The sequence below is a fragment of the Oncorhynchus mykiss genome, chromosome 20 (assembly GCF_057628025.1).
Source record: "Oncorhynchus mykiss isolate SJ-2025 chromosome 20, ASM5762802v1, whole genome shotgun sequence".
Classification (NCBI taxonomy): domain Eukaryota; kingdom Metazoa; phylum Chordata; class Actinopteri; order Salmoniformes; family Salmonidae; genus Oncorhynchus; species Oncorhynchus mykiss.
The window spans coordinates 4358293-4382939 of record NC_143041.1 but is presented as its reverse complement, the minus strand read 5'-3'; the positions used below and the strand labels follow the sequence as shown (position 1 = coordinate 4382939).

At 41.2% G+C, this 24647-nt stretch overlaps 1 protein-coding gene across 9 annotated transcripts in view; it reads left to right on the top strand.

The window, feature by feature from the left end:
* Positions 1–24647, top strand: part of nrap (nebulin-related anchoring protein) — a 102971-nt gene that overhangs the window by 69520 nt on the left and 8804 nt on the right. For all 9 annotated transcript variants that reach the window (XM_090212034.1, XM_021575462.3, XM_090212035.1 and 6 more), the window contains 8 exons: positions 8953–9051; positions 9152–9256; positions 13403–13510; positions 15252–15563; positions 15894–15998; positions 16094–16192; positions 16502–16606; positions 22998–23105. In XM_090212034.1, coding sequence (XP_090068160.1) covers positions 8953–9051; positions 9152–9256; positions 13403–13510; positions 15252–15563; positions 15894–15998; positions 16094–16192; positions 16502–16606; positions 22998–23105 — 1041 coding nt within the window. The remainder of the gene's footprint in view (positions 1–8952; positions 9052–9151; positions 9257–13402; positions 13511–15251; positions 15564–15893; positions 15999–16093; positions 16193–16501; positions 16607–22997; positions 23106–24647) is intronic.

Sequence of the window (24647 nt, the reverse complement as noted above, 5' to 3'; positions counted from 1 at the left end):
TCACCACGCTGTCGCGCCGCCTTCACCACGCTGTCGCGCCGCCTTCACCACGCTGTCGCGCCGCCTTCACCACGCTGTCTGTGTGAAGAGAACATTTCAGGTTGTCAGTGATGTGCATGCCGAGGAACTTGATGCTTTTGACTCTCTCCCCACTGATGTGGATTGGGGTGTGCTCTCTGCGGTTTCATGCGTTCCACAATCAGCTCCTCCGTTTTGTTGACGTTAAGGGAGAGGTTATGTTCCTGGCACCACTCTGCCAGGGCTTTCACCTCCTCCATGTAGGCTGTGTCATCGCTGTTGGTAATCAGGCCTACCACTGTTGTGTCATCAGCAAACTTGATGATTGAGTTGGAGACGTGGGTGGCCACGCAGTCATGGGTGAACAGAGAACACAGGAGGGGGCCGAGCACGCACCCCTGTGGGGCCTCCGTGTTGAGGATCAGCATGGCAGAAGTGTTGTTGCCTACCTTCACCACTTGGGGTCGGCCCATCAGGAAGTCCAGGATCTAATTGCACAGGGAGGGGTTTATACCCAGGGCCCTGAGCTTAGTGATGAGTATGTTGTTGCAGGCTGAGTTGTAGTTGTTGAACAGCATTCTTACATGGGTATTGTAAAAGAAAAATCCTACAAATCATAGCTGTTTCTACCTCAATCGCACATCAGTAGTAATCAAGGAATCAAAATCCACTAGAAAAACAGTCCCGTCAGGCCAGCTGTGTGTAGGATACATCTCCCTATTTTATGATTAGTTCGCTTTTGCGAGGTTGACAACATTAGCAAATCATTCACATTACAACTTTTCCTTACGTCATGCAACAGTTGTTTTACAACAGCTTTTGTGAATAAAATGTCATATATGAAGTCCTGATTGCACCGAAGAGGCAGACCTTAAAGGGTCAGTTTAGTCCAAAATTATTACATATACAGTGAGTGTACAAAGCATTAAGAACACCTGCTCTTTCCATGACATAGAGTGACCAGGTGAAAGATATAATCCTTCATTGATGTCACTTGTTCAATCCACTTCAATCAGTGTAGATTAAGGGGAGTAGACAGGTTAAAGAAGGATGTTTAAGCCTTGAGATAATTGACACATGGATTGTGTCTGTGCCATTCAGAGGTTGAACGGTCAAGTGCCTTTGAATGGGGTGTGGTAGAAGTTGCCAGGCACACCGGTTTGTGTCAAGAACTGCAACGTGCTGCGTTTTTCACGCTCAACAGTTTCCTGTGCGTATCAAGAATGGTCCAAGAATGGACCTTGAACATGCAGGTTCCCGCTGGATTTCTTAAAATGCCACAAACAGGAGATGACATGCACCTGCGCATTAACAAACTTCATTGCAACCAAAAACACACAATAATAAACCAGCAGATCAGTTGATCTCTCGCTGTTACTATGTCAAGTGGTTATGATACTAGACAGATGTGTCTATGTGCTCTACTCCCATCCCCAATGAATGATCAACCTTTCAGAAGTATCGGAAATGGAAGGCTGATTTAAATCAAATCATATTTGAGTATAAGAATGTAGAAGTAATAGACCTATATTTCAGGATAAATTGGTTCAGGTGATGCCCACCAAAGGGCGAAATATTGCTGAACAATTTTGTCAGCAGTCAGGACTAAAACACTACATAAATGTGTTACATATAATCTATAACCGTATGTCATGCTTTATAAAGGTTTCGTAAATGTGGCATAACTGAGTGACATAACCACCAATGTCAAATGTGACATAAACCTGTGCTTTATAAAGGGTGGTATAAGCACCGCTTGATAAAGGCCTTATAAACGATATTAAATTGAGGCTTCACAAAGCATTAATAACCTTGTGATGCATATTGATAGGGCATTGCAACGCCAGGATAGTGGGTTCGATTCCCTGGACCACCCATGCGTGAACAAATTTTTACGCATGACTGTAAATCGCATTGGATAAAAGCACATCATGAGATTACTTTTGAGGTCTGTGAAAAATTTAAGAAACTTAGGTTTAGAGTGTATTTGCCCATTCATTCACTGTTAATTCACAGTTTAATTCACACACAATGCCCTGCCCTGTTGTTTGGTTAGAGGGTTTTCTGTAGCGCAGTAATCACACATGTGATGATTGTGTATTCCATATATAGTGATTTGCATTGGGGCCACCAATGGGATGGGTGGAGTAAAAAGGTCAGCAACGCGTCGTACTATTCAGAGCCCCATGAAAAGACATCATACATACATTCGAGAGAGAGAGACCCTACTGAGTCAACTGGTCAACCTACTGGTTACTGCGGCAACCAGCATAGTTTCTGCTCTATAAGCCAATATGTTTTTTTCATATACAGTGACTTGCATTGGGGTCCTTGGAACATCTTTTAAAAAACACATTTTCAACCCAAATAAGTTGAGACTTTTATAGTATAACATTACTATGATTTTTATTTTTTATAAACTGACCTGGGAGAACTTTATTTTTTGTGATGTTGAGGAGACACTAATCATGTGATGAGTTCGCAAATCAAATGCCCCATTGTGGTGCCACCGGACAGAGGAAAACATGCAAGTTAACCTTTATTTATTGTCATTTAAATGACTTTGTAGTCGTTTACCTACTGTAGCTACCTGTTGTTATTTCAAATCATTTCGCTTACTTCACAACAATGGCTGTCTAGCTGAAATTTTGTTAGCTAGCAGGCTCAGTTAAATATACTCCCCTACATCTCATAGTCATGTCATGAGATTTGTAAATAATATAGGAATATAATAATACAAATCGAATGGAGTTTCCCAATTTGTAACGTTCAATGTAATTGCATTGCTGGACATTGGGGAGGCAGGGTAGCCTAGTAGTTAGAGCGTTAGACTAGTAACCGGAAGGTTTCAAGTTCAAACCCCTGAGCTGACAAGGTAAAAATCTGTCGTTCTGCCCCTGAACAGGCTGTCATTGAAAATAAGAATTTGTTCTTAACTTAAATAAAGATAAAATTGAATGTTATTGTTTAAGAATGTTCTGTAACATCTCTTGAGCCTCTCATTCTCCTTCATTGCATGGACATATAATGCACAACGTCTCAGGAAAGACCGTCTGGATCTGCAATACTGAGCATAGAACACAGTCGGACCCGCAACCTAGACCTATAGGCCACGGTGAAAACGTTTGCACACACAAAAGGACCCCAGGGGAGTCTCAAGTTGGATTTAATTTCCCTTGTATATTGCAGCCCATTTGTGTAGGCTATTGCCAGACAAAACCCGTTGAGTTCAACAATAAATAGTGGGTAAATGTATCCTCGAGCAGACTACTTTTCCCCCATTGTTAGGCTATTTTATGATGAATTTTTATAAAAAGTTCATAAATAGTGGCTAAATACGGTATATAACTATAGATGGATCACTGCATAAGGAAAGGAAGCTAGTGTTTTGAGGGTGGAATGACTGTATTCTCCAGAGAAACTACGTTAACCCAGTGGCTCTGGGCACGATATAGGGAATTGGTTGCCATTTGGGACAAGGCCTTACTCTAACCAAACACTATAGCATGAGGCTAGATTTATGATGTGATGAATGTACTGTATATGCTCAATATACAGGATATGAACATTTCATTCCAGCAGGATACATACATCGTAAACAATGGATATATAGTTTTTTTAACAAAGCCCATTGTAATACACATCCTAAAAAATCTGAGGACTAATATTTTACACACACAAGGTAAACATTCATTTCTGATGAAAAAAACACATATGAACAATTTGTGGATATGGTCTTTTGGAAATAAACTTGTGGGAATTGACATACAATGCATTCGGAAAGTATTCAGACCCCTTGACTTTTCCAAAAAAATTTAATGTGCCAGCCTTATTCTAAAATGGATTAAATAGCTCAATCTTTTCATAATACCCCATAATGACAAATCGAAAATTAGAATTTTAGCAAATTTATTCAAAATAAAAAAGTGAACTACCTTATTTAAATAAGTATTCAGCCCCTTTGCTATGAGACTCAAAATTGAGCTCAGGTGCATCCTGTTTCCATTGATAATTCTTGAGATGTTTCTACAACTTGATTGGAGTCCACCTGTGGTAAATTCAATTGATTGGAAATTATTTGGAAAGGCACACACCTGTCTTTCTAAGGTCCCACAGTTGACAGTGCATGTCAGAGCAAAAACCAAGCCATGAGGTCAAAGTAGTTGTCCATAGAGTTCTGAGACAGGATTATGTCGAGGCACAGATTTGGAGAAGGGTACCAAAAAATTTATGCAGCATTGAAGGTCCCCAAGAACACAGTGGCCTCCATCATGCTTAAATGAAAGAAGTTTGGAACCACCAAGACTCTTCTTAGAGCTGCCCGCCCGGACAAAATGAGCAATCGGGGGAGAAGGGCCTTGGTCAGGGAGGTGACCAAACCAGATGGTCATCATGCTGTGGGGATGTTTTTCAGTGGCAGGGACTGGGAGACTAGTCAGGATCAAGAGAGAGATGAATGGAGCAAAGAACAGAGAGATTGTTGATGAAAACCTGCTCCAGAGTGCTCAGAACCTCAGACTAGGGCGACGGTTCACCTTCCAACAGGACAACAACCCTAAGCACACAGCCAAGACAACGCAGGAGTTTCTTAGGAACAAGTTTCTGAAAGTCCTCGAGTGGCCCCGATAGAGCCCGAATTTGAACCCACTTAAACATCTCTGAAGAGACCTGAAAATAGCTGTGCAGCGACACTTCCCAGTAAAGGCGTGCCAAGCTTGTAACATCATACCCAAGAAGACTTGAGGCTGTAATCGCTGCAACAGGTGCTTCAAAAAAGTACTGCGTAAAGGGTCTGAATACTTATGTCAATGTTATATTTCAGGTTTTTTTTGTTATAAATTTGCAATTTCTACAATTTCTATCCTACAGAAGAAATATGAACACCATGTGCAAAAGCATGGTAGCAATTGAAAGCGAACCGTTTGGAGATTATGGGGAAATGATTAGTAACATGATAAGATTATTATTTGAAAATGTGGGGCAGGTGCAACATATGACAAAACATTTACTTACAATGGTTTGAGTGAATGTTTGCGGTTCCTAAGTAATTTCAATGCACTTCTATGACCGTAAGAAGAGTCTTGAACTGTAAGGTGCTTTTTTAAATCTTTTTTTTATCTCCTAGTGCCGTTCAGGAACTAGAGCACACATGTAGTTTTGTTTCGGAACACAACACTGGATCTCCACCATCACACAATTACTGTTGTTGTTTACGCAATCCAACACAGCCCATTATATATCGCAATCTTGTTCAGGTCGGCATCATTTAAAAGCTTATTCTATAGCTAATATGACTAGCAAAATGATAAAATGCAATCCTACAGTGTTAGGCTTTGACAAGGCAATTCAGAGAAACAGATTGTAATTTTGGTGCGCATACAAAGGAGTCATGAGTGCATTCAGGTGCGTGTCCTGCGGCAACATTTATTCACAATAGACTAACAGGCTGATTCTGTTCAGAACAACCCAGGGTATGACGCCATGTCATCTTGTGACTGTACATCAAACATCGTGATCATAAACGTTGCCACGGTATATGACATGAGTTTTATGATATGGAGATGTGAAGTGCACATTTGGACTCATTGGTGTTTGACTTGCTTTATGCAGTATTTGTATTTATTATGGATCCCCATTACTCTTCCTGAGGTCCAGCAAAAATTCCACAACACACTGTGTGCCCTCAGGCCACTACTCCTCCACTACCACATATCTACAGTACAAAATCCATATGTACGTGTGTGTGTAGTACATATGTTATCGTGTGTGTGTGTGCATGTGTCTGTGCCTATGTTTGTGTTGCTTTACAGTCCCCGCTGTTCCATAAGGTGTATTTTTATCTGTTTTTTAAATCTAATTTTACTGCTTGCTTCAGTTACTTGATGTGGAATAGAGTTCCATGTAGTCATGGCTTTATGTAGTACTGCGTGCCTCCCATATTCTGTTCTGGACTTGGGGACTGTGAAGAGACCTCTGGTGGCATGCCTTGTGGGGTATGCATGGTTGTCCGAGCTGTACACCAGTAATTCAAACTGACAGCTCGGTGCATTCAACATCTTAATACCTCCTCTCATAAATCCAAGCAGTGATGAAGTCAACCTCTCCTCCACTTCAGCCAGAAGAGATTGACATGCATATTATTAACATTAGCTCTCGGTGTACGTCCAAGAGCCAGCCGTGCTGCCCTGTGCTGGGCCAATTGCAAAGTCCTTTTTTGTGGCACCTGACCACACAACTGAACAGTAGTCTATGTGAGACAAAACTAGAGCCTGTAGGACCTGCCTTGCTGATAATGTTAAGAAGCAGAGCTTTATTATGGACATATTTCTCCTCATCTTAGCTACTGTTGTATCAATATGTTTTGACCATGACAGCTTACAATCCAGGGTTACTCCAAGCAGTTTAGACACCTCAACTTGCTCAATGTCCACATTATTTATTACAAGATTGAATTGATGTTTTAGGGTTAAGTGAATGATTTGTCCCAAATACAATGCTTTTAGTTTTAGAAATATTTAGGACTAACTTATTCCTTGCCACCCACTCTGAAATGAACTGCAGCTCTGAGTGTTGCAGTCATTTCATTCGCTGTCGTAGCTGACGTGTATAGTGTTGAGTCAACTGCATACATAGACACACTGGCTTTACTGAATGTTGTTAGTAAAGATTGAAAAAGTAAGGGGCCTAGACAGCTGCCCTGGGTAATTCCTGATTATACCTGGATTATGAAGGAGAGGCTTCCATTGAAGAACACACTCTGTGTTCTGTTAGAACGGTAACTCTTTATCCACAATATAGCAGGGGGTGTAAAGCCATAAAACACATGTTTTTCCTGCAGCAGACTGTCATCAATTTCTCTTCATTTGTGTACGTGCTAAGCTTGTTGAGTGTCCTTCCCTATAAGCATGCTGAATGTTTGTTGTCAATTTGTTTACTGTGAAATAGCATTGTATCTGGTCAAACAATTTTTTCCATAAGTTTATTAAGGGTTGGTAACGGGTTTATTGGTCAGGCATTATCCTCAGTAATATTCCATCTAAATTGTCAGACCCTGGTGGCTTGTCATTGTTGATAGACAACAATAATTTGTTCACGTCTTTCATACTAAATTTACAGAATTTTGCTTGTCTTTCATAATTTGGTCAGATATACTTGGATGTGTAGTGTCAGTGTTTGTTGCTGGCATGTCATGCCTAAATTTGCTAATCTTGCCAATGAAAAAATAATGAAAGTATTTGGCAAAATCAGTTGGTTTTGGGATGAATGAGCCATCTGATTCAATGAATGCTGGAGCTGTTTTCCTTTCCCCCCCAAAATGTAATTTAAGGTGCTCTAAAGCTTTTTACTATAATTCTTTACTTCATTTATCTTTGTTTCATAGTGTAGTTTCTTCTTTTTATTCAGTTTAGTCACATGATTTATCAATTCGCTATACATTTGTCAATCAGTTGTACAGACAGACTTATTTGCCATTCCTTTTTCCTCATCCCTCTCATCCATACAAGTTTTCAATTCCTCATCAATCCACAGGGATTTAACAGTTTTTACAGTCCTTTTCTTACTGGGTGAGTGCTTATTAGTAACTGGAATAAGCAATTTCATAAATGTGTCAAGAACAGCTTCTGGTTGCTCTTCATTACACACCTCAGACCAACAAATACTCTTTACATCATCAACATATGAATCACTACAAAACTTACTGTATGACCTCTTATACACTATATTAGGCCCAGCCTGACCTCTTATACACTATATTAGGCCCAGCCTGACCTCTTATACACTATATTAGGCCCAGCCTGACCTCTTATACACTATATTAGGCCCAGCCTGACCTCTTATACACTATATTAGGCCCAGCCTTTGGAACTTTGGTTTTCCTAGATATGGCTACTATACTGTGATCACTACATCCTATGGATCTGGATACTGCTTTCCAGATGATTTCTGTAACATTAGTGAAGATGTGATCAATACATGTTGATGATTTCATTCCTGTGCTGTTTGTAAATACCCTGGTAGGTTGACTGACAACCTGATCCAGGTTGCAGGTACTGGTTACAGTCTGAAGTTTTTTCCTGAGTGGGCAGCTCGATGAAAGACCGTTAATATTTATATCACCCAGAAAATATACCTCTGTTTATACCACATGCATTTCACACATGTTATCCAGACACTGACTGTTAGCACTTGGTGGTTTATTGCAGCTTCCCACCAGAATGGGTTTTAGGTGAGGCAGATTAACCTGTAGCCATATTACTTCAACAGTATTTCATCTTTACAGGAATGTGGTTCTGAATATAAACAGCAACATCTGTACCATTGGCATTTCTAGCTCAATTCCTCTGAGAGCACATGATGATTACAGTTAGCGGTATCTATTATAATCATCAATGTCTCATCTATCAAAATATATTGAGTACTCTTACAGCATTTCCCTCACTCAGACAACAAAAACTGTGCAAAAGTTGCCCAATTCCCAGGAGGGAAACTTCTTGGTGTGTGCGGTGCTCATATTCGGAACGGCTGTCAGTCACAACCCATACAACAAAGTGAAGTGAAGTGCAGAGCCAGAGCCCTGACATGATTTATAGCATGTTACTGGCCAGGCACTGCATTCCAATTTAGGTGCTAATCAGTGCCCAAATCTGTCATTTTCAACCTTTTAGTGTTGAAAAAGTGCAAAAGGCTACCCATGCTGTGTTGTGTGCTCATTCCTTTATCATTGATATGTTCTAGGCTATTTTAAGACCGCAACGAGCATCAGGTACTGCTAGAAGGTCCATATTTTTGTGAGACATTACACTAGTCACACAAAACATGAATAAACTATTTACTTATCCGTTATACATGCTTCATTGCAAGGTGTTATTATATAGTGCTACCTAATATACTGGTGTGAAAATGTTAACCTCTTCATTCTTTCCTCTCCAACAGAAAAACTACCGTCAGCAGCCCTGCTCCTTCAAGCACACATCTGTCGCAGACTCACCAGACATTGTCCATGCCAAACTCAGCAATAAGCTTACCAACGAGGTGAGATGTGCCACTTATCGTTACACTGAGGGGACATATCTTCACATAGTCCTGAACAGACATTCAAAACATCCTTTCTGTAACATTTTCTTCTCATCAGCGCCTGTACAAGATGAAAGGGGAGAATGACAGGCATAACTACACAATGACATTGGAGAGACCAGAGATAACACAGGCTAAGATCAACGCGGCTAACTTCAGCGAGGTATATCTGTCTTAGCCTAAGTCCGAGATACAATTCATTGTATTAGCGTGGTTCCAAAGTGTACTTTTGTCCTGATCTTGTCCATGTTCTGATTGTGCCCACATTTTTAATCAGGTGTAGATGATTAAAACACGCAGCCTGACCACCTCCGGAAGAAGACCCAATTTGCACCTTGCATTAAAATAATTTGCATAACAAGAAACGCATGTTAATGCCAGGTCTAAATGCAAACAATGCAGATTTGCCTGAGGACCTCCGGAGGTGGACGAGCTGGCTTTGTGTTCCGATCTCAGCTCAGTGTAAATGCAATCAGGCCAGCCTGACAACATTCAGTGTGCAACATCAGTGCATCATCAGTGCATCAAGAGAGCAACGGCAGAGCGGACCATTGGACATGCCCTTAAATATTTCAATCTGGCTTATGTATTTTTTCAGAGGATCAATACCATGATCAATACCATGATCAATACCATGATCAATGCCATGATCAATGCCATTGGAGAATTATAATCTCAACTAAAATGTGTCCGTTTTCGGCCAGTGTTGTTACATTATATCATTGTTTCTTCCTCGGAGCACACATTATGAGTATAGTTAGTCTATCAATGTATCATCACCATTCAATGTGATCACACTCTTTCCTTTCAAACTCCCGCCAGTTCTTTGGTCTGTGGTATTTTAGTCCTACATGCAGCAAACAAGAGCAAGCTTGCATCAAAAAATGTAATCAATTTTAGAATAAGGCTGTAAGGTAACAAAATGTGGAAAAAGTCAAGGGGTCTGAATACTTTCCGAATGCACTGTACTTGGGGTACCAGTACTGAATCAATGTGGAGGGGTACCAGGTAATTGAGGTAGATATGTACTTAAACAGTAGTTAGGGATAAAATGACTAGGCAACAGGATTGATGATAAACAGTAGCAGCAGCATATGTGATGCAGTCTGAGTTAAATAGTTACACTACTAACTATTTAGCAGTCTTATGGCTAGGGGTTAGAAGCTGTTTAGAGTCCTGTTGGTTCCAGACTTGGTATCTGTAGTGCTTGGTACGCAGTAGCACAGATATCAGCCTATGACTTAGGGGGCTGTCTTTGTCTTTGACAACTTGTAAGGCCTGGTCTAGAGGTCCTGGATGGCAGGGAGCTAAGCCCCAGTGATGTACTGGGCCGTACGCACTACATTTTAGTCATTTAGCAGCCGCACTTATGTAGAGCGACTTACAGTCCCCCTCAGGAATCGAACCCATAACCCTGGTGCTGCAAGTGCCATGCTCGAAAAACTGAGCTACACAGCACTACCCTCTGTAGTTATTTGCGGTTGGATGCCAAACAGTTGCCATACCAAGTGGTGATGCAGCCAGACGAGATGCTCTCAATGGTGCATCTGTAGAACCTTTTGAGGATCTGTCGAATATTTTCAGCCTCCTGAGGGGGAAGAGGCATTGTCGTGCCTTTTTCATGACTGTGTTGGTGTGTGTGGACCATGATAATTCCTTTGCAAGAGGAAGCTCTCAACCCGCTCCACTACAGCCTCGTCTATGTGGATGGGGGCGTGCTGGGCACTCCTTTTCCACGATCAGCTCCTTTGTCTTGCTGACGTTGAGAGTAGAGGTTGTTGTCCTGGCACCTCACTGCCAGGTCACTGACCTCCCTATAGGCTGTCTCATTGTCGTCAGTGATCAGGCCAACCACCATCGTGTTGTCAACACACTTAATGATGGTGTTGTAGTCATGCGCGGCCATGTAGTCATGTGTGAACAGAGAGTACATAATGGGAATAAGCAAACACCCTTGAGGGGTCCCAGTGTTGAGGGTCAGCATAGCGGATCTGTTGTTGTCTACCCTCACCACCTGGGGGCAGCCCGTCAGGAATCCAGGATACAGTTGCAGAGGGAGTTGTTCAGTTCCAGGGTCCTGAGCTTAGTGATGAGCTTGGAGGGCACTATGGTGTTGGACACTGAGCTATAGTTGGTGTTGATGACCAGCCTTTCAAGTCATTTAAAGGCTACAGCTGTGAGTGCTACAGGGCGGTAGTCATTTAGACACGTTACCTTGGCATTCTTGGGCACAGGGATTATGGTGGTCTGCTTGAAACATGTAGGTCAGGGCTGCCCAACCCTCTTCCTGGAGATCTACCGTCCTGTGGGTTTTCAGTCCAACCCTAATTTAACACAACTGATTCTGCAAATTAGCTGCCTGTCAACAAGACCTTAACGATCTGAATCAGATATGCTAAATTAGTTGGCCTAAGTCTTAGCTAGAGTGTTTGTTAAAAAGGTTTCGCAGCTATTGTATCTTTGTATTGAACCTTTATTTACACAAGGAAGTCCCGTTGACGTCTCTTTTGCAAGGGAGCCCTGCTTCACAAAAAATTGCTGCAAGAAATACAAAGTAATTAGTGATACAATTACAACAATAAATGTGGGATCATGAGAAATGCAAAATACAAATATAATGATTAAAGACACGTACATTAGTCTTTACCAGAACCATTTACCAGAACCCTAAAATGATTGAATGGCACTAGTGCAAGTAAATAAAAAGGAATTTCAAGTTAGCCATTCCTGTGAGCAAGTAAGGTATTTCATACTTCTGTAGGAGGAGCGACGTAAGGTAAAATGGTTGTTTCTGCATGAAAGCTTTGTAAGTGAATAGAAGGCAATGTTGCGTTCTCTGTGTTGCCAGTGACGGCCAGCCCACAGATCACAGTGATGTGTGCAAAATTGGTCACTCGTAGCAGAGTGCACTATGATAAACAACATCCAGTGGTTTTTAAAGTAGTGGCAGCTGGGTTCATATAGATAATGTTGCCATAGTCAAGGGCTGGAAATTACAACTTGTCATCACTCCAAATGCCAAGGTATTTACATTATGGGACTTGCTCAATTTGTGTTCCATTTAACGTGCAAATATGTAAGTCTGTACAGTCAAAGTTGTGCTCTAGAGAATATTATATAGGCCTACTTTTTTATCTGCATGCAGTACCAGTTTAAGGTCAAGAAGAGTTTTTTGTACGACATTAAAAGCCATCAGCTATAGTCTGGTTCACAGAGGAGGCAGAAGTGTACAGCCCAGTGTCATCAGCATAAAAGTGTAGCTTAGTTATTTACTATGGAACCAATATAATTTAAATACTGTGTGAATAGTACTGGCCCTAACATAGACCCTTAAGGAACTCCTTTTGTGACTTTGAGGAATTGCGAGATGACATAGTCAGCAATTGAGAGCTATCCATTAGGTCGTTTTTTTTAACCAAGCACATGCATTTCTATCAAGTCCGCCAGTGGACCGCTTTGTAATAACAATGAATGATCCATAGTGTCGAAAGCTTTTAACAGGTTTATAAACAAGGCAGTGTAATGCGTTTTTTTTTTAATCAAGAGAGCATACAATATCGTTGACAACAAGGGATGCAGCTGAGATGGTACTATGTCCTTGTCTCAATCCAGATTGATATGTACTGTATTTAGGATACAGTTTCTGTTAAAGAAGGAGCGACTTTGAGAATGTATCAATAACTCTAGTGCTTTAGCCAAACACAAAAGTGTTGATATCGGGCAGATGTGAAGAGGGAAAACATGCACTGTTTTCCCTTCTTTAGGAATAATCCCAGAAAGAAATATTACTAAGAAAATATGGGCTATGTGTTTGACAATAAGAGGGACTGTCACAACTAGATGACCAGGATCTAACTGGTCAACCTGTGGACTTAACTTCTATAGTAAGCAAAGAATGAAGCATGTCCTTGTCTGTAAACTGATTAAAGGAAAGCAAAGGATCCCTAGTGTCTGTTGAGCTCCACACTGTCTACAGTCTGCGTAGAAACCATAAGGTAGAATTCTCAAATATTAAGAGTTAAAAGCATCACATATTTCTATTTTGATGGGGCCAGTGATGGGGCCAGAAACTGACATGATTTGGGCAGCGAGGTGTAATCGTTTTCCAGAATGTAGATACCATCAGAAAGAGAGTCTAGATAGTAAGTTGATTTTGACAAACAGCTCAGGTGTAATGACGCACCTTATGATGGGATCTCCAATGAACAATTGTAACATTAGATGATAACTGATCCAGTCTACGTTAAGGCTTATGAAGGCTCTGGCAAACCAGGGCCTGGACTTACTGATGGTTTGTTTTCCTCTTCAGACCAAGTACAGGGAGTCATGGCACACTCTAAGGGCTCAGGGCTACAAACTGACCATGCAGGACATCCCCTTCCAGGCTGCCAAAACCTCAATGGATTTAGCCAGCGACGTGAGTAGTACTCCGTTTATGAATGCACTCTTTGAAAGTACAGTAGTTGTAATAGCCATTTTTAAATATTAGAAAATGTGCTAGAATTGTGTAAGAAATATAAAGAATATTACCTGGAGAAATAAATATGTTTTGAACCCATTTTATTTAGGTTATTGTACCACCTGGTGGCCATTCATGTTACTAACACCTAGAACCAGTTTATAGCTGGCAATATGGCACCATTTCCGTGTCTTTCATTTCATATCTCTCCTTATCCTTTGGCTGTTTTTGTTGAATCATTTTGTATCTTTTTGAGTTTGCGTTTTATCATCATTATCATCCTGGAATCTGTTAAAATAACCTGGAAATAATCAATGCGTTCATTACTCAAACCTTGAAACTGAGTTCATAACTGAACTTAGTGAGTAATAAATATGTTAATAATTGCAATCAAGAAATGTACAGTTGTTTTATTGGAAGATGAGTCGTCACCCTTACCTGTATTTTGGTGTCTAATAGAAATGGTGAATTGGAACATTAGAACAGAAGCCATAACAACGGTAGAATCTCAGCTGTTGAAAACTACATTTTTTGTCTAAAAGAAATGTGAGATCATGTCTAGATGCTTTTCTTAGTGGAGATCAATTTTATAAATTGCCTGGCTGGGCTGATGAGTTAGTGGATTGCGCAGTCAGATGGAACAGAGTAAATAGGCATTTTAACATCATAGCTTTAGCCAGAGGTAACTTGTGGAATAGACACCGGCTGGAAGGCAGTTTTAACCAAATCAGCATTCAGGATTAGACCCACCCGTTGTATAATAGACACCAAAATAGATGTAGGGTTCCAACTCATTTCCAATTAATGCAAATCTTCCAATAAAACAACTTGAGATTTCTTGATTGTAATTATTCCCAGGTACAGTTGTTCCAAGGTTTGAGTAATGAACGCATTGATTATTCCCAGGTACAGTTGTTCCAAGGTTTGAGTAATGAACGCATTGATTATTCCCAGGTACAGTTGTTCCAAGGTTTGAGTAATGAACGCATTGATTATTTCCAGGTTATTTGAACAGATTCCAGGATGATAATGATGGCAAAAAGGAAACTCAAAAACTGCACAAAATTGTCCAACAAAAACCGTAAATGAAAAGACACAAAATAAAAGGAACCTTAGCTGGGAACCTTAGCCACTACAGTAGTACCTATTTGCATGCAAGACACACTGAGTATATAAAACATTAAGAACACCTGCTCTTCCCATGACATAGACTGACCAGGTGAATCCAGGTGAAAGCTATGATCCCTTATTGATGTCACTTATTAAATCCACTTCAATCAGTGTAGATGAAGGGGAGGAGACAGGTTAAAGAAGCTTTTTAAGCTTTGAGACAATTGAGACATGGATTGTGTATGTGTGCCATTCAGAGGGTGAATGGGCAAGACATAAGATTTATGTGCATTTGAATGGGGTATACAACGCTGTTGGGTTTTTCACGCTCAACAGTTTCCTGTATGTATCAAGAATGGTCCACCTTGTAGAATGGTCCAGACCTTGTAGAGTCCATGCCCAGATGAATTGAGGCTGTTCTGAGGACAAAACGGGGGGTTTAGTGTTTGAGTGCAAAAAAGGGGGGTTTGGTATATGAGGTGCACAACAATACAATGGGGTGTTGGGAAATAAACAAAAAAAATGTGTTAATATAATAATGTGTTAATAATGAAATGTTCACTCTTCTCTTTCCCTTCTACCAACCTAGGTCCAATACAAGCACCACCACCTGCTGGATAAGGGCAAGCACATCGGCGCCCGCAGCATTCTGGATGACCCGCGCATGCTACACTGCATGCAGATGGGCCGGCTGACGAGTGAGCAGGAGTACCGCAAAGACGCACTTTCCACCAGCGGCCAGTACCACCTCAATCCAGATATGATCAATTTAGTGACAGCCAAGAACGCCCAAGCTCTGGCCAGCGATCAGGACTACAGGAAGAGGCTCCATGCGTACACTGTCCTCCCTGACGATATTAAAGTCCAATGGGCCAAGAAGGCCTATAACCTGCAGAGCGAGGTGAGGCAGCGAGGAGAAGGATGGGTGGAAGAGGAGAGTGGAGGGTGGAGGGGAGAGGGAGAACATGATTAAGGGAAATATACTATTAAGTATTAGGATATTGGAGCAGGGGCTTTCCCCTCAAATTAATTTAACAAATCATGTTCCAGGGTGCAACATTGTTTAGAATAGACTAGAAGAGAATACAATCAAATAGAATAATTTTTACCATAGTACATTTTCATCTCAACCAAAGTCTTTCTCAGGAAATACAAAGAACAATATTCAAATAAGAGTGTCAGTAAATATGAGGGTATAAATAGAAACCCTCTCCCTGCGTCTGTTTTCTAGAAACTGTACAAGTCGGATCTGAACTTCATGAAGGGCGTGGCCTGGGATGGTGTGGGTGCGCCTCAAATGGAGTTGGCAAAGAAAGCCGGAGAACTCACCAGTAATGTAAGTACACAACTAGCGGCCGTGTTACCTGAGAAATAAGAGAGTGAGAGTGTGTGTGTGTGTGTGACTGATCCTCATGTGAATTGGTCTTGCAGAAGAAATATCGTCAACTGCCAGACAGTCTGAAGTTCACCCAAGTGGCGGACTCTCCAGACATTGTTCATGCTAAGAACAGCTACCTCCAGTGCAGTGAGGTATGAGCTCCTATTCATTTTGTAAAATCTTATTGTCCTGTTGTGAAGGGCTACTAAATCTAATGGAACTTGCTATTTGAGCAGACCAGGCTTCAAATACTATTTGGGAAATATGTAATATACAGCTGAGCTTGATTGAGCTTACCTAGTCTCAAAAGAGCAAACACCACCCATTTGGCACTCCAGGCAGACTAAAGCAAACGCTATAAGTATTTGAAAGATTTACAATAGTATTTAAAACCATATATGTCTGTGACCCCTTCAAAGGCAAATTCTGTGTAATTGTTATCAATGTTATTCTCACCACAGAGGCTGTATAAGTCTGGAGACTCGGACGCCATGCACAAATACACCTTACATGCCGACGACCCAGACTTCATCAGAGCAAGGATCAACGCCCAGCAGATTAGCAATGTAAGAGACCAAAAATATCAGTTGCATCACAACCTTGTGTCAAATGTGTTGTACATAAGTTGTCAATCTGAGTGTGTACAGGGCCTGAAAATGTCAAACAAAATATTTAGATGCATAATATCCAAGACAAATCCAAACACTGTGAGACTCAACATATGCAAGCATATTGAGATTGACCACACGGTGGTGCTATAACGGGCACATATTTATTCTCATTAATGCATATAAATCAGTCACAGATTTAAGTATTGTAACATAACTTGGTACACATGTTCCAAACACTGTGAAGAGAACATATTCAAGCACATTCAGATACACATGCAAATTCTAATAAAATGCTAAATTTAAAAGGTCACGCCCCTCACCCCGTGTTAGCTAGGGTCCAAAAAAAAGTGTACATAGGTTCCTCTCCTCACACTGTGGGCCTGTAACGGGCGCATGTTTATATCTCTTGATCTGTTTGACTCAGAGTGATGGAATTTGGCACACATGCTCAGGGATATGAGTCTAGCTAACCTGTAAAGTATGGTATATTTTGGCTGCATGAATGTTTTTTCCTGTCCAACGCACATTAATGCAAGCTCATTGGCTCATAGCAGCCATACTGTTTCAGTTAGAGTCCTGCAAAATGTTCAGTTTAAAGACATGGCTACATAGATGATATATACCACATTTGGTGCCAAGCGGTACAGCGGTCCTGGAAAGGAAGACATTTAAAGTAGTCAACATGAAAATGGTCCAAAATACCTCAAAAGCAAAATATTGCATGACTTGTTCAATGTGGAGTTCTGATATTTGGCAAGCATTGTAAACAGTAAAGAATTAGCTCATCCTAGTGCAATGTGTCCAATTTGTCCTGATGGTGGCACAGTGAGCACACAGCTGAACCCTGGCAACGCTACCTGCAGCTTTAATTAATATTATTATTCCTCTTCTTCTATAAGGCAAAATTAAAATGCAAATTACAGTGAGATGGTGAGGCCTAGGAGGGTGCAACCTTACATGATGGTAAAGAGCCATGGGCCACACTTTGGAATCATGTAGTAACCAAAAAAGCATTAAACAAATCAAAATGTATTTTAGATTTTAGAATCTTCAAAGTAGCCACCCGTTGCCTTGATGACAGCTTTGCACTCTTGGCATTCTCTCAAAATATTCCAACAGTCATTAAGGAGTTCCCACATACTGTATGCTGAGCACGTGTTGGCTGCTTTTCCTTCCCTCTGTGGTCCAACTCATCCCAAACCATCTCAATTGGGTTGAGGTCAGGTGATTGTGGAGGCCAGGTCATCTGATGCAGCACTCCATCACTCTCCTTCTTGGTCAAACAGCCCTTACACAGCCTGGAGGTGTGTTGGGTCATTGTCCTGTTGAAAAACAAATGATAGTCCCACTAAGCGCAAACCATATGGGATGGTGTATCGCTGCAGAATGCTGGTTAAGTGTGTCTTGAATTCTAAATAAATCACAGACAGTATCATCAGCAAAGCACCCCCACACCATCACACCTCCACCCCTATGCTTCACAGTGGTAACCATATATGCGGAGATCACTCGTTCCCCTACTCTGCGTCTCCTAAAGACACAGGCCTGGAACCAAAAATCTCATATTTGGACTCCAGACCAAAGGACAGATTACCACCGGTCTAATGTCCATTGCCCGTGTTTGTTGGCCCAAGCAAGTCTCTTCTTATTGGTGTCCCTTTGTAGGGGTTTCTTTGAAGCAATTCGACCATTAAGGCCTGATTCACGCAGTCTTCTCTGAACATGTGTCTGTTACTTGAACTCTGTGAAGCATTTATTTGGGCTGCAATTCCTGAGGCTGGTAACTCTAGATTTAAGTCAAATCTGTAACTCAGCCACTCAGGAACATTCACTGTGTTCTTGGTAAGCAACTCCAGAGTAGATTTGGCCCTGTGTTTTAGGTTATTCTCCTGCAGAAAAGTGAATTCATCTCCCAGTGTCTGGAGGAAAGTAGACTAAAACAGGAGGCTAGGATTTTGGTTATGCTTAGCTCCAGTCTGTTTATTTTTCATCCTGAAAAACTCCCTAGTCCTTAACAATTACAAGCATACCCATAACATGATGCAGCCACCATTATACTTGAAAATATGGAGAGTGATAATCAGTAATGTGTTGTATTGGATTTGCCCCGAACATAACTATTTTTAAAAAAAAGAGTGTTTTTGCAATATTACTTTTGTGACTTGCAAACATGATGCATGTTTTGGAATATTTTTTGTTCTGTACAGGCTTCCTTCTTTTCCCTTCGTTTATGTTAGTTATAGTTCTATATTATATTATAGTTAAGTTAGTATTGTGAAGTAACTACAATGTTGTTGATCCATCGTCAGGTTTCTCCTATCACAGCCATTAAACTGTGTAACTATTTTAAAGTCACCATTGGCCTCATTTTGAAATCCTCAAACGGTTTCCTTTCTCTTCTGCAACTGAGTTAGGAAGGATGCCTGTATCTTTGTAGTGACTGGGTGAATTGATACACCATCCAGAGTGTAATTAATAACTTCACGATGCTCAAAGGGATATTCAAGTTTCTGCTTTTTCTTTTTTTTACGCATCTACCAATAGGTACCATTCTTTGCGAGGCATTAGTAAACCTCCCTGGTCTTTATGGTTGAATCTGTGTTTAAAATTCACTGCTCGGCTGAGGGACATTACAGATAATTGTATTTGTGGGGTACAGAGATGAGGTAGTAATTTAAAAATAATGTTAAACACTATTATTGCACACAGACTGAGTCCATTCAACTTATTATGTTAAAATGAAGATGGCGCCAGAGAGGATGGCTGCCGTTTCATTGGCTCTTAACCAACTGTGCTATTTTGTTTATTTATTTGCATCGCTTGTAACTTGTACATAATGTTGCTGCTACCGTCTCTTATGACCGAAAAGAGCTCCTGGACATCAGAAGCGATTACTCACCTCGAATTGGACTAATCATTTTTCTTTAGTGAGTCAGACGGGAAGGATATACTTCGAACACCTGAACAGGCCCTCATCCCCGTCATTCGCTGGAGAAAGAAACAGAGATTTCGCGAAAAGAGATCCTTGTGAGGATCAGGTGACGAGTGGTTAATCTGCCTTTGCCATCCGTACTGTTAGCCAACGTTCAATCGCTGGAATATAAATGGGACGAACTGAAAGCATGTATATCCTACCAACGGGACATTAAAAACTGTAATATCTTATGTTTCACATAGTCGTGGCTGAATGCCGAAATTAATAACATACAGCTGGTGGGTTATACACTCTATCGGCAGGATAAAACAGCAGCCTCTGGTAAGACACGGGGCGGGGGCCTATGTATATTTGTTAACAACAGCTGGTGCAGGTTATCTAAGGAAGTCTCAAGCTTTTGCTCGCCTGAGGTAGAGTATCTCATGATAAGCTGTAGACCACACTATCTACCTAGAGTTCATCTGTATTTTTCATAGCTGTCTACATACCACCACAGACCGATGCTGGCACTAAAACCGCACTCAATGAGCTATACACTGCCATAAGCAAACAGGAAAATGCTTATCCAGAGGCGGCGCTCCTCGTGGCCGGGGACTTTAATACAGGGAAACTTAAATCCGTTTGACCTCATTTCTATTGCGTATTAAATGTGCAACCAGAGGGAAAAACTCGAGACCACCTTTACTCCACACACAGAGACCCATACAACGCTCTCCCTCACCCTCCATTTGGCAAATCTGACCATAATTCCATCTCCATGATTCCTGCTTACAAGCAAAAATTAAAGCAGGAAGCACCAATGACTCGGTCTATAAAAAAAGTGGTCAGATGAAGCAGATGCTAAGCTACAGGACTGTTTTGTTAGCACAGACTGGAATATGTTCCAGGATTCTTCCGATGGCATTGAGGAGTACACCACATCAGTCACTGGCTTCATCAAAAAGTGCATCGATAACGTCATCCCCACAGTGACTGTACGTACAAACCCCAACCAGAAGCCATGAATTACAGGCAACATTCGAACTGAGCTAAAGGGTAGAGCTGCTGCTTTCAAGGAGCGGGATTCTAACCCGAAAGCCTATAAGAAATCACATTCTGCCCTCCGACGAACCATCAAACAGGAAAAGCTTCAATACAGAACCAAGATCGAAGCATGCTACACCGGCTCCAATGCTCGTCGGATGTGGCAGGGCTTGCAAACTATTAGACTACAAAGGGAAGCACAGACGAGAGCTCCCCAGTAAGACAAGCCTACCAGACGAGCTAAATAACTTCTATGCTCGCTTCGAGGCAAGTAACACTGAAACATGCATGAGAGCATCAGCTGTTTCAGATGACTGTTTGATCACGCACTCTGCAGCCGACATGAGTAAAACCTTTAAACAGGTCAACATTCACAAGGCCGCAGGGCCAGACGGATTACCAGGACGTGTACTCCAAACATGCGCTGACCAACTGGCAGGTGTCTTCACTGACATTTTCAACCTCTCCCTGTCCGTAATACCAACATGTTTTAAGCAGACCAACATAGTCCCTGTGCCCAAGAGCACTAAGGTAGCCTGCCTAAATGACTACTGACCCGTAGCACTCACGTCTGTAGCCATGAAATGCTTTGAAAGGCTGGTCATGGCTCACATCAACACCATTATCCCAGAAACCCTAGACCCACTCCAATTTGCATACTTCCCCAACAGATCCACAGATGACGCAATCTCTATTGCACTTCACGCTGCCCTTTCACACCTGGACAAAAGGAACGCCTATATGAGAATGCTATTCACTGACTACAGCTCAGCGTTCAACACCATAGTGACCTCAAAGCTTGTCAATAAGCTAAGGACTCTGGGACGAAACACCTCCCTCTGCGACTGGATCCTGGACTTCCTGACGGGCAGCTCCCAGGTGGGAAGGGTAGGTAACAACACATCTGCCACGCTGATCCTCAACACTGGGGCCCCTCAGGAGTGCCTGCTTAGTCCCCTCTTGTACTCCCTGTTCACTCATGACTGCATTGCCAGGCACGACTCCAACACCATCATTACATTTTCCGATGACACAACAGTGATAGGCCTGATCACCGACAACAATGAGACAGCCTATAGGGAGGAGGTCAGAGACCTGACCCTGTGGTGCAAGGACAACAACCTCTCCCTCAGGGGTCCTCAGATCCTCAAAAGGTTTTACAGCTACTCCATCGATAGTATTACTGCTGCTCTTTCATTACTTGTTATTCTTATCTCTTACTTGCTTGGGGGTATTTCCTTAAAACTGCATTGTTGGTTAAGGGCTTGTAAGTTAGCATTTCACTGTAAGGTTGTATTCATCACGTGACAAATAACATTTGATTTGATTTGGCTTGTTAAACACATTTTAACTCCTAAACTTACTTGACGTAACAGAGGGGTTGAATACTTATTGAATCAAGACATGCCAGTTTTTCATTTTTTATTAAATTGTAAATCATTTCTAAAATGTGGTATTGCGGTGTAGGCCAGTGATATTTCTTTCCTTAAATGTAATTAATTTTTAAATTCAGGTTGTAACAACAAAATGTTGAAAAAGTCAAGGGGTGTGAGTACTTTCTGAAGGCACTGTATACACTGTATAACATATCTTTATGTTTGAAGCCTGAAATGTGGCAAAAGGTCGCAAAGTTCAAGGGGGCCGAATACTTTCGCAAGGCACTGTATATTTTTCACCTTTATTTAACCAGGTAGTCTAGTTTAGAACAAGTTCTCATTTGCAACTGCAACCTGGCCGAGATAAAGCATAGCAGTGTGAACAGACAACAACACAGAGTTACACATGGAGTAAACAATAAAGACCGGTATATGCCTTTCCAAATCATGTCCAATCACTTGAATTTACCACAGCTGGACTCCAATCAAATTGCAGAAACATCTCAAGGATTATCAATGGGAAACATGATGCACCTGAGCTCAATTTCGAGTCCTATAGCAAAGGGTCTGAATACATACACTTGAAAACATTTGCAACAATTTCTAAACCTGTTTTCACTTTTTCATTGTGAGGTATTGTGTGTAGATTGATGAGCGGATAAAAGGAAGGGGTCAGAATACTTTCCGTATGCAATGCCCAATAATTACTCCTCAGTTTGTAGGGATGCATGATTGGCAATGTGCCATTTTGTACCAGACAAGTACTGTTATCGATTTTGTTATATACAGTGTACTTTACATAAGTACCAGACCAAAACACCAGAGTAAGCCTAAATACACATTTCCATGCTACAAGAATGAAAATGTAATGAACCATGTGCTAAAACAGTGGGGGTAACCCACCCAGATCTTCATGCATCACCTACTGTGTATGAACAGTCCATAGTGAAACACACAAACTATCCTGATTTAGTAACCATGCCTGTCTATCTCTTTGTCCCGGCCTCTGCAGAAAGCCTATAAAGCGTCTGGGGATGAGATGAGGTCGGCAGGCTACGACTTGAGGCTGGATGCTATTCCCTTCCAGACGGCCAAGGCTTCCACGAATATCGCCAGTGATGTAAGTTTAGTTTACACGAGAAAAAAGCTACGAAAAATACTAACACATTGCTGTTTTGTCTTTCTTACACTTACACTTGTATTTTACTTACTAGCACTGATTTTGCTAATAGCTGCTTTATTGAGGAAGGTTTTTGTCTTACCTTGGACGTTACACCAATTTGTTGATTTTAAGAAGTCTGACTTGGTTAAAAAATGTTTGATTTCACCTTATTGTAACATTCTGTCGTAAAGATCACAATCAACTTCTCTCACCCATCTCTCAAGTCAGCCGTATATCCCCTTGTGACACCAGGAATGGAAGCTTGTTGTGTGCAACAGGCAGTGTGGCAATTTACCCTTTGCTAAGCCCCGCCCCTCTTGGTTACTGTTGCAACCTTGGACAACATTTTCCCAGGAAGCCCAATTTCACCTTCTAACCACTGGCGAAAGGCCCTCACAATGATCATAAATGTGTTTTCAACACACATTGAAAATAAACACAGACTACCCCTTGCTAATCAGGAAACTCTTGTGTATGTTGTGGTGGACTGTCATTACAATTGCTTCACGGCAATTTGGTAAAATTGTGTTTGTGGTGTGACTAGGCACTCAACTCTCAAATTGTATCCTGATGTTGACAACAGACAGTTGTATTAATAACATGGCTAACTTAGCTAGCTAGAAAACAAGTTTAGTGGCAAGCTAGCATTAGCAACATTTGGTGGTCAATGAGACTGAGAGCTAGCTAAAGAGCTGAGGTACAGTGGTTGCTCAACTAAAAGTTTTGAGATTATACTGCGGGACTTAATAATTCATTAAATAGGTCATTTGTGTTTTAGTACGGTACCCTGGCGCACTGCTTCATTGCTCCAGACCAGCCCAAGGGGGAGTTAGAGCACTGGTTATGCTTTTGGGTCCCAAGGTGCTAATGTGTCTAACTGACAATGAATGGGCAACGTGAAACAAATAGAAACAGATAATTCTGCACAACTTCAACATTTTTATTTCAATTAATCGAATGATGAAGAAGGTAATTGAATATAGGTAAGAATTGCTATTCTTCTGTCCTGCACGCTCACACCCGGAAAAATACACTTATTATTTTGTTACTAACTCGTCAGTATTACTTACTAAAGCTGTTGTTACACAAAGGTTTTTATTCTATGAGAAACTAAAATGTTCAATTGTATTCCATGATATTCTTAAGATATATGTGTTGACTGAATATTAGCAAGTGATCTCTGCTGCGCTGCTCTGAAACAAGTATGGGGACTGGTCTTGATAAATCAATGATATTTTTTTTCTCACTGAATCTCAGTTTGGGTATTGGTTAGACTGTAATTAGGGTGTGAAAATGTTATGATCTTAGTACTGTAGCCTAGTCCCGACAATAAGCTTCCCACAATAAGTTGGGTGAAATTTGGCCCATTCCTCCCGACAGAGCTGGTGTAACTGAGTCAGGTTTGTAGTCCTCCTTGCTTGCACATGCTTTTTCAGTTCTGCCCACAAATTGTCTATGGGATTGAGGTCAGGGCTTTGTGATGGCCACTCCAATACCTTG